Source organism: Miscanthus floridulus, chromosome 7 (assembly GCF_019320115.1).
Source record: "Miscanthus floridulus cultivar M001 chromosome 7, ASM1932011v1, whole genome shotgun sequence".
In the NCBI taxonomy this organism is placed as follows: Eukaryota; Viridiplantae; Streptophyta; class Magnoliopsida; order Poales; family Poaceae; genus Miscanthus; species Miscanthus floridulus.
Window position 1 is genome coordinate 61223694 of NC_089586.1, and position 10133 is coordinate 61233826.

The following is a 10133-nucleotide window of genomic DNA, read 5'->3' on the forward strand; positions in this document are numbered from 1 at the left end:
TAAAACACAGCTAGTATCCTTTTTTCTGGAAGAATGCCACACAGCAACCGATTTTCCATCAGCATCTGTCGGATTTAAATGGATAACAACGGATAACAATGCAACATTAATTTGACGAGCAATCGCAACACGTATTAACAATAAAACATAACAGATCTCTCTAGCTGACAACCTATTTATTGTTTAAAGAAAAGACAACGGTGAAGAACCTTACACCTATAAAAGAGATAACAACATTCCCTACTTGTTGGATGATGCTTGTCGCGGATAAACATGAGCTGCAAGGACAGTCAAACGATTAACAGGTCAGGCCGTCAGTCTCAACTTCAATGTTGTTGTAAATCAGCACTTACACAGGCGGGCATGTGCCCGTCTCCGTTAATTTTTTTTTTTAAAAAAAGAACAGCAAGCCCGTCGATGGAGCATGCTGAGCCTATCCCCTGAGGCCCGCCGAGCCCATCGACGTGCTGCCACCGTCACTCGCTGGATTTGCGCATCGTCGCCGTTCCTAGCTAGATCTGCATGAGTCTCGTCCGCCACTTGTCGCTGGATCCGCACGCACCATCCGGATCTATGAGCGGCCCTGGCCTTGGATTTCGGTCACAAGCATAGCCGTCATCGTAGCGTGAGCCCCGTTGCTGCCACCGCCGTGAGGCCCACTACTGAGTTGGATCCGCACGCACCATCGTCGGATCCTCGAGCCCCGGCCTGGCCTGCATCTTGGCCACATGCAAGGTCGTCACCGCCGCGATACCACACCTATTGCCGCCACGAGCCCCCTCCTTATATTCCCAGAAAAGCTCATCATTGTCAAGCGAGATGAGCGAGGGGACAGAGGCGAAGGAGAGCTCGTTGGCCCAGATCGATTGCCGCCGCGGCAATGCCATAGACGTCGCCATCATGGTCATAGTGGAGCCCAAGGGGAGCCGTGGCAAGCGCTGGAGAAGCGCCAAATACCGGGGGGGGGGGGGGGGGGGAGTGGAGGGGACCAATGATGGGCCACCACCTAGGCTGCCTTTGCCTCTCCGAGCGCGCGGCGCATCCACGTTGGTGAAGTCCAGAGAGAAAGAACGAGAGTGAGGAATGAGAACGTAAAACCCAGGGCGGTTTTTATTTGTGAGACCAGCAATTACGCCTCGGGGTTTATTTTGTGATGCGAGAGGCCTGCCTCTTAAAATTGCTCCAATTTTTAGAGGCGGACCTCTAAAGAACTTATCCGCCTCTGAAAATAGTTGTATATTTTCGAAGGCACGTAGGCTTTGCGTCTGCCACCATTAATGATTGGACACTGTCTCACAAAATCATTTATGTATTAGTGTATAGCCCTGTTTGCATCTCATTGTCTAAAGTTTAGCCACTAAATTTTAGTCCACTTCAACTCTTGAAGCTCCAAACAAGGTCTAAAGTATTGTCTAAAGTTTAGGCAATTTCATAAAAATAACTTTAGATCACAAAATTAAGCTAAAGTGGTCTAAAGTTTTAGTCCTTAAGTTTAGCAAACTAAACTTTAGACCAGAAACTATAATCGTACCCTGCCGGATCGTAACCATGCAATGCTAGAAATCAAACCGGCAGTATTGGTGGGAATGTGTAACTGGCAGTGTTGCTTCACTGCCGCTTCCATTTCAACTGACGATGCTGGACTGTATGAACTATTTCTGTATTAGTGAAGTCACAAACAATAATTCGTATAAAAAAGGTTATTATGAAAATGAAAATAATAAAGTTTAGCCTAATAATACATATACTTTAGAAAAACAAATTTGTGGCCACGGAATTTAAAAATTCTCACGTTGACCTAATAATCAAATTGAATGTGCAAGCGTCTCATGCTGAGTAGGATCCGATGCAAAAGAGCTTGCTTGCCATAACCTGGTTTGTTAGGCCAAAGGATGAAAGAGATGGCACTTTTGGCACAATCATTACTGCTAATGCTAATGGCAATAACAACTATTAGAGGATGATGGCCTCTCCACAACAATATTGGAACCCTTACAACGAGCAGGTCTTAAAGCTAAATCATTCCAGATGCATACTCAAGAAAGACAGGTCAACATGATGGCCGAACCATACGTGTACATGTCGTCATCACACATTAGAGTATCCTATACTTATACTGTCTTCCTAAATTCCAATTATACAAGACAGAAAGAATATATAAAAGTGATCAGAATAATTTAAAAATAGTATATAATTCCTGATAGAAAATTATTTTTTATATTTTAGAAGTGAATTATTAGAAACTGTTAGAGATGATCTTATTTATTTCTCCAAATACTTTTTGGCGAGTTAGGAAAACTCTATGGTTTTGGAAAAAATTCTTGCGAACTCTAGGAGATACTCGTAACTTCGTAGATATATAGCAAAAACTATGTATAAAAAAGATAGAATGACTTATAATTTTGAACGGAGGGCCAGGAGAGTATTATAGAAAATGATACGGTAGGGTGCAGGACCATGCATTCATGCACATAGATCCTTGTCCACAGTGCCGGCTCCAGGATTTGGCCAAGACTAGGGCCAAATCCTAAGGCCAAAAATCAAAGCTACAGTACAATCTATAGGACCATATATATATATATATGTATATCACAGAAAACAATTATTCTCAAGCAAAGTTTGCAAATCGATAGAATTTCTGCATCTATATAGTTAATAGTACGATACAAAAGCTATGAAATATCATGGAACATTGAAAATAAATACCTATTCTCTAGTGACGATTTGGTGCATTCGCATTGTCCACTTCCATATCCTCAATAACAACTAATAAGAAAAGGAGCAAGCAAAAGGTTAATAAGAAAATGATCAAGTAAAGGTTAATAATAAGATCTGGTGCTGAGGATGGAGTAGCTTGTTGTTCGGCATCTCCGTGTTGCCTAGGAACTCGAGAGAAATACGAAACTAAAGTCATTGTCCTCTTCTTCTTGTACACTGTAATGAGAAATTAGAATCAAAGAGTCGAAATTTGGAACTTGGAAATTTGGAATCAAAATCAGTTTTTGATCCAAACCTTGATCAAATGCTCTTCTGGACTGCTCACCTGAAAGCAAGGACCCGGCAGGTGGCAGCGCCGCAGCGGGCAGCGGGTGGGCGCCCGGCTGAGGAAGAACCGCGCGCGCCGTAGACTGCCTAGAGCGGAGGGGTGACGCCGCGGAGCCAGACCAGAGTGTGGAGTGGAGGGCTGGAGGGGGCGAGGGGCGGCTGCGGCGGGCAATGCCCGGTTAGACAGCGTGGGCGAAGGGCGAGGCCACGAGGGCGGGTCAGCGGGCGGCAGCGGTCACGAGTTGTGAGCGATGGAAGACCGAGCGACTGAGCGAGCAAGCACCGAGCATCTGCTGCCCTTATGGGTGAAAATGGTACGGATATTTTCCGACCGTATTCGATACCGAATTCGTTTAGAGGGGTTTAAATCTGTTCATATCTGAGTCCGGATATTCAACACCCGATATCATATCCGTATCCGAATCCTCAAATCACATATTTATGGTGTCGATATCCAATCATATCCTATCCGGCATGGTTGACACTATCCGTATTCGAATCCGAATCCGGACAGAAATATGAAAACAAATGTAATATCAATGATATTCGTTCGTATCTGATCCGTTTTCATCCCTAGCTACCCTACTCCTTCCCCGGGCTTCATGTGTTGGGCTGCTTCATGGGCCAAAAGTAAAGACCTGCTCCCTTGAAACATGGGCCACAACTAGGGCCATGGCCTAGGCTGCTCTAGTGCTGGGTCCGCCCCTGCTTGTCCGCATATTAGCTCTCCAATATACTAGAAAAGACATAAGCTATATGTAGATTGAATTCAAATAAGAAGAATGGACTCTAAATGAATAATGTCAAAATAGTTTTTTAACATTTTGTTTTTTATTTACTTCTCTCCCAACGTCCTGGATGATTTGTGCCAAATATCCAGTCCAAAATATGCAAACGGCACGGACGGACGTTAGTCATGAAGCATGAATGTGATCGCGCTCTCCTAACTCGAATTACTATTCCCTAGAATTACCATAAATTACGTGTCGGTATCAATAATACAGTATCACATTACTATACAAATGATTTTTAGAGATAACTCCTTTTATTTATAGATGCACACAAAAAAGTTTTGATCTCCCAACATACATCATGATTTCAGATGTGTTCATCACATTTACGGAGACAGTAAACTCAACGCCGCATTTATAAGTCAATTAACAAAAGCTGACCACCAATTAAGAGGTACGCCACTAAAAAATGATACACTTTCGAAGGTGAACCATCTGAAAGGTCTCCTTCATTAAATTAGGCTAAAGCCCAACCAGATTCTGTCTAGGATTTATGTGGGTCCCTAACTCTTTCTCTATCATTCCCTTAGCAGCGCAGCTCACTCCTCTCTCATTCTCTCAATGCACCCACATCTCTCTCCATCCTGTCATGTCCCCTCCTCCCCAAAGTGGCGCTTCCCTTGATGGGATGGGGTTCTCGATCTTCCGTTAGATGAAAATAACTCTCGTTTTGGTTGAAGTGTGACACATCGATCTGGCTTCAAATCAAAAGATCGGTACCTGCAAAGTCATTGCTTAATTTATGAAATTATCTTTCCATGCATACGTAGATCGTTGAAAATGGAGTCCGTATGTGACTAGTCGTCCGTTTTACTATGGGCTGGTCTTGGAGGCCAGTTCGAACTTGGTTGGACTGGTCTCTTGACTTAGATGTCCTAACTGGTCTTCTCCGCCTCAAACATATCCTAGTACATCGTTAGGTAGCAATTTATTCTCAAAACTATAAAAATGATAGCTTAAGAACGAGCTCACCTGTAGATTTAATTGCCACATTCGAGCTTTATTTATTGGACCTTGCATAGTGGTTGGAGGATGGTGGGTGCATCTAAAGGAGTGATGTCTTCATCCCCTATTAAAGTGGAGTCGTCCTCGACTCAATTTCATCTTCTTCTCCCAAGTACGACGTCAAATCTAAAATGTTAAAGGTGAGACTAACCCTAAACTCGGGTATCAACTCAAGTTTATATGCATTGTCATTTATTTTCTCAATTATTTTAAAAGAACTAGCAACTCTAGACATCAATTTAGACAAACGCAACACTGAAAATCTATCTTTTCTCATGTCCAACCAAACCAAATCACCCCCGGTAGAAGTTCTACTTATTTTCTACCTTTACTACTAGCATGTCTATATTTTTTAATTCATCTTTTCAATATTTACCTTAGTGGTTTTATACAAAAGATTTACCAAAACAGTTCTGATCCAGCTCCACATGCAACAAAGCTGCTCGTGGAGCTTAACAGAATAAACTTCACTAGTAAAGCAGAGATGTGTCAATGGGACCCAAAAGTGGTATTTATCTATTTATCATCACTGCAGTTTCATATATTGCTGGTTGCATTGTAATGTGGCAGTCATAAAACTTGTTTATATCTACTAATAATGCAAAAACCACATTGGTAGCATCATATCCTGACTTGGCGAATGAATCAAGCAGCAGGCCCTGTAGTTCCAGGTACGCAAGCACAATTCCGATCAACGCAGGATACGATCCATTTGTGGCTTAACTGTAGGGAGTCGGCACATATAAAAGAACAAAGAGAAGCTCACGAATGATATCTCGATCCATCCACCAATGATTGTGAGTTCATATAATATACCCAGAGAAACCGTGATCCGTCAACATGGTTTAATTTGTGCAATGCAATGGAAAGAGTTTTAAGAAACAATTTTATTATTTGAGACACCAACACCAATAATGATAAGTAGCGCTAATTGCTCAATTATAGCAAAATCCTAGCCAAAAGAGGGGGAAAAAAACGTTACCGCCTTGGAAGGTGGATTAGCTAAAACCCTCCACCTCTAACTTTTGCCCAGCTGCGCGAGTTATTTGGCAAGAACATATAACGACAGACCTTTGTCGTAATTTTGCATCGGGAAGGACACGTAGATATATAGAATCACAAAATACATAAAACCCAGCGGCGACTTAATTGACTTGCCGCGCGCTTCCTCAAGCATTGGTGTCATCACTTGATCATCGTCGTCGTCAGCAGCGGCCGGCGCCGGCGTGGTTGTTTGTCTTGCCGCCGCCGTCGACGACCACCTCCGTCATGGCGACCTGGTCGGCCTTGCGCTTGCGTGCTTCGATGATCTCCTGGGTGGACTTGTAGTAGATGGCGTACAGCACGAGCTGCGCCACCGCGAACAGCACGCCCAGCCCGTTGGGGATCTGCATGCACGACGATACACAAATTCATTGAAGAGTCAATCGAGTAAAGATTTAGTTCGTTCGTTCGGCTACTACATGGCACTAGTCAGAGTAGCGTTGGGTTATTCTGAATTCTGATGATCGGGACAAGCAACAGGACTGCAAGGACAACTCGATCGCTCTGGCTTACGGTCATGGGACGTGAAAAACAACCAACAGCTGCGACAGGGACCCCAGGCCAAGCAAGGATTAGGTGGCAGTCCCTGGTGCGTGCACGCATGCACGCGGACCGCCGTCCACGGCTGGTCGATCGTGTCGTGCCCATGCCGTTGCCGCGTCAATTACAGTAGGTATGATGATTTATGATGACCCGCCGTACGAGGGATTGGTCAGATGAGGTCAAAGTTGGAACGTCAGCTGATCTTACGAACGATATATGCGGCGGGAGTCAGCCACAGCATCGAGCTAATTGTTAATTCCATTTGCATGATCGCTATTGCAACATCTGACCAATCCCTCGTACGTCATGAGGCGAAGCAAGGATTAAAAGATGTTGCCTCACAACCTGATTCTATTGTTTACTAATTTATTACGCTGCAATTGTTAATTCAAGTTGCATGATCGCTGAGTATTGGTTGGTACTATTAGTATTTGTATAAGCGTAGTCTTATATTAGTCCATCTCTTCTACTAGTATATCAGTACATTGTTGAGTATATATACAGTATAAAACATGCATGTTGAATACAGTAGCTTACGGTGATGTAGAGGTCGAAGCGGATGAGTGCGTAAGCAGTCCAGCAGATGCCATTGACGAGGGAAGCCAGCGACAGGAACAGGGGCATGTACTCCACGCTCTTTGTCTGGATCACCATTTTCTGATGACACAAGAAGAAAAATTAAATACACATACAGAAGAAAAAACATTAATTAGCATGAAAAAACGAAAAATAAAAAAAATACCTCACTGGTATGGTGAAGGAATAAACGCCATGATAATCAAGCAATCGTTTGTGCACATGTATTATATATATATTCACCAACAAAGTTGATCAAATAAAAGCTACTACTACGAATCAGCCCTCCTTTCCATATTCTCCAACAAAGTATGGCAGCAGTTGTAGTTACTTTAAAATGCTTTGATGCCGACAGAGCCGCCGGCAGTACCACTGACCGTGAGTCGTATGCATACCATGACAGAGAGCGGGGCGGCGTACATGCCGGTGCCGAAGAGGACGCAGAGGATGCCGACCACCATGGACCTGCGCTCGTGCGTGTGCGCCAAGCTGAGCACCAGCGCGGCGACGGCGCCGACGAAGGCCACCTCGGCGGCTAGCAGGAGGACGACCTTGCGGCGCACCACCCCAGCGGAGAAGAGGAGGAAGAGCGTGACGTAGGTGAGCTGGATAGCCATGCCAGTGCCGTTGATGGTGATCACCAGCATGCTGTGCGGGTGCACCGCCGGCAGTCCATACAGCACCCACATCATGCAATTCAGGAGGGTGGCCACATACGGAATCGGCGAGTACTGCTCCACCGACCCTTTCTTCCAGATGCGGATGAACGTAGGCCTGTACGTCACACGTATCGGTATTAGTGTGTTTCGCACGTATAAACACGTGCCACCCATACGTAGAATGAATTGTATGTATATAATATAGATGAGAGTATCTGTGTACTCGCATGTGTTTATTGACAAGTTCTATGTTTTGGAATACTATAACTATTTTTAGCATATTTCAGAATGCATGTATATACTAGTATATAGTAGTACTATGATTCTTGCTGACTTTTTAAATTAGTTTTGTTTCTTATTGTACTGAGAGACAAATGGATGAATTGATTCGATCTTACACTGGGGAGAGAAAGAGCACGAGTGCAGTCCCATTGCCTGCAACATAGTAGACAAAACACAGAGACCCAGAGGTGAATATATAACCTTGTCACAAGAAATCTGCAAACATATTATAGGGAAAAATTATGATCAAGCATGAGAAACAAAATACTTAGAGCTCCAGGAAGCCGGGGGGAATAAGCTAAGGCTTGCATTGACAGGGATCAAATAAGAGCTTGTGATTTGACGAGGACATATGGAATTCTATACATGTCTAAAGCTTGGCAAAATAAAAACAATGGGAAAAAGAGGTGGATGGAAACTAAAGGAGGGCGTGAGCGGTGCAGGCAGGCAGGAAGAATGGAGCATGAAAAGAGCCCGACAACCCACATGACCAGCTAGTGCCATCTAACAAAAACAGCAGCAACCAGGCTCGAGGCCTTCTGTGCTAGCTGCGTGTTGCAGCTGATGCTCTGTGCATATATATGCGTTCATGCAGGTACGGAGCAGTCCCGCGGCGACTACTCACCGATGACGCCGATGGCGGTGCGGATGGTGTCCGGGGAAATCATGGTCGCCGCTGGCTTCGGGAAGCTGATAGCCTGCGCTAGCTCACCAACTGTAGAGAAAGTGGCTAGCTCTTCTCTACGACGAACAAGATAGAGATAGAGATATGGGTGTGACGACGCAACTCAATTAGGAAACAGAGGACGGAGACCAAAGATGAGGAGGAAACGAATTGAATGAGCTGATGCTGCTGCTCTCTGGGTTCTCGGTGAGTGAATGAGCGAATGAAGGAGGGGGGCTGCTATAAATAGAGGAGATGGCTGCCCTCCCCTGGTCTGGCCATTGCGTTGCCGAACCCTGCGGCCGCGGACAGCAGGGCCCACCCTCGCCACCACCTCTATTTCTGTCTTATTTACTTGGCTGATAAGTCATAACTGAAAATATCGTTGATTGATTTGGTATGAGAGAAAAATACTATTTATTAGCTGAAAAAGTAAGACTTATAGGCCAAATGAATAGGGTGAGACTGCCTCTCCCTATCCTGGTATCTGTTCTCTACCTCTCCAGCGTACCCATCTCATGGAATTAAAATGGAGCCACCTAGCCGGCCACGCGGCCAGCCGGGTCCAATCACCTTTCTTTAATCTCTTGTTTCTCTTTTCTTTTCTGTTTTTTTTTCTTCTTTGCTCTTGTAAATTAGGTCCAGCGTCACAGCGTCTGCACCGTGTCTGGGTTGAGTCTTATTTACATCTCTGGAGATGCAAAATTTTGTTCTTAGCTACCAACACTCGGCAGACCAGTGCGTTAACCCGTACTCACGTACCAAATCTCATGAGCCATGTAGACATTAGGAGTTTTGTTGTATTATATTTATCTCTACGCGTTTCCTCTACTTGCTAACATAGTAGGTATATAAATATCCCGTGCTCTCTATCCAATTATGATATGCTAATTTTGCAGGTGTATTCGGTAGGTAACTTTTTTTTTAGAAAAAGAAGATTTATTTCGAGAAGCGCAAGAATTTTGCACTCAATCAATCCATTATTACAGTTCAACCTTTTACCAGAAGTAAAGAGCTCACAAAAAGAAAAACAAAGAAAAGGAGGCCGGTCAGCAAACGTAACACTAAGCCTATATATTAGAAGACAACCACCCATGCTTGGTGAAAATTTTCATTACTGTAATCTCCAACATTTTACATGCTCATTTCCAATGTAGGTCTATTTTTTCTCTTTCTGTAGGATAGACCGTGAGCCATCCAGTGAGTAGCCCTAAAAATAACCTACAAATAGCAGTTAGCCATATCGACCTAAACATTGCACTTCCTCCCACACCAATTCGAGATTACAATAATTTAGGGTTCATTTGTTTTGAAGGGGTCAGGCAGGGAAGTTTCCTACCTAATTTTTTATTTTGTATTAATAGGGATTTCTCTCGTTTAAATAGACGAGGGGTGGTTTTATCCTAATAGGAAACAACTCCAGGACGTGTCTCACAAGTTTTCTATGAAAAACACATTCGAAGACCGAGTTGAAGTCCAACCTGGTCTTGAAACAACAAGAAAATTGGCCTTGTTAGCAGTTTA

At 43.9% G+C, this 10133-nt stretch overlaps 1 protein-coding gene across 1 annotated transcript; it reads right to left on the reverse strand.

The window, feature by feature from the left end:
- Positions 1 to 5713: 5713 nt before the first annotated feature.
- On the reverse strand, positions 5714 to 8816 carry LOC136463314 (bidirectional sugar transporter SWEET4). Its single transcript, XM_066462316.1, has 5 exons — positions 8571 to 8816; positions 8062 to 8098; positions 7400 to 7778; positions 6966 to 7085; positions 5714 to 6229 (listed from the first exon to the last, which is right to left on the reverse strand). The coding sequence occupies exons 1-5, from the start codon at positions 8611 to 8613 to the stop codon at positions 6047 to 6049; spliced, it is 762 nt and encodes a 253-aa protein (XP_066318413.1). The 5' UTR covers positions 8614 to 8816; the 3' UTR covers positions 5714 to 6046.
- Between the last annotated feature and the right edge of the window lie 1317 nt (positions 8817 to 10133).

Excerpts from the sequence above, each read along its gene's own strand:
- LOC136463314 (XM_066462316.1), bottom strand. The coding sequence starts at position 8,613 with ATGATTTCCCCGGACACCATCCGCACCGCCATCGGCGTCATCG. Across the intron at positions 8,099-8,570 it reads CACCGCCATCGGCGTCATCG|GCAATGGGACTGCACTCGTG; the intron begins GTGAGTAGTCGC and ends ACTATGTTGCAG. Across the intron at positions 7,779-8,061 it reads GTGCTCTTTCTCTCCCCAGT|GCCTACGTTCATCCGCATCT; the intron begins GTAAGATCGAAT and ends TGTGACGTACAG.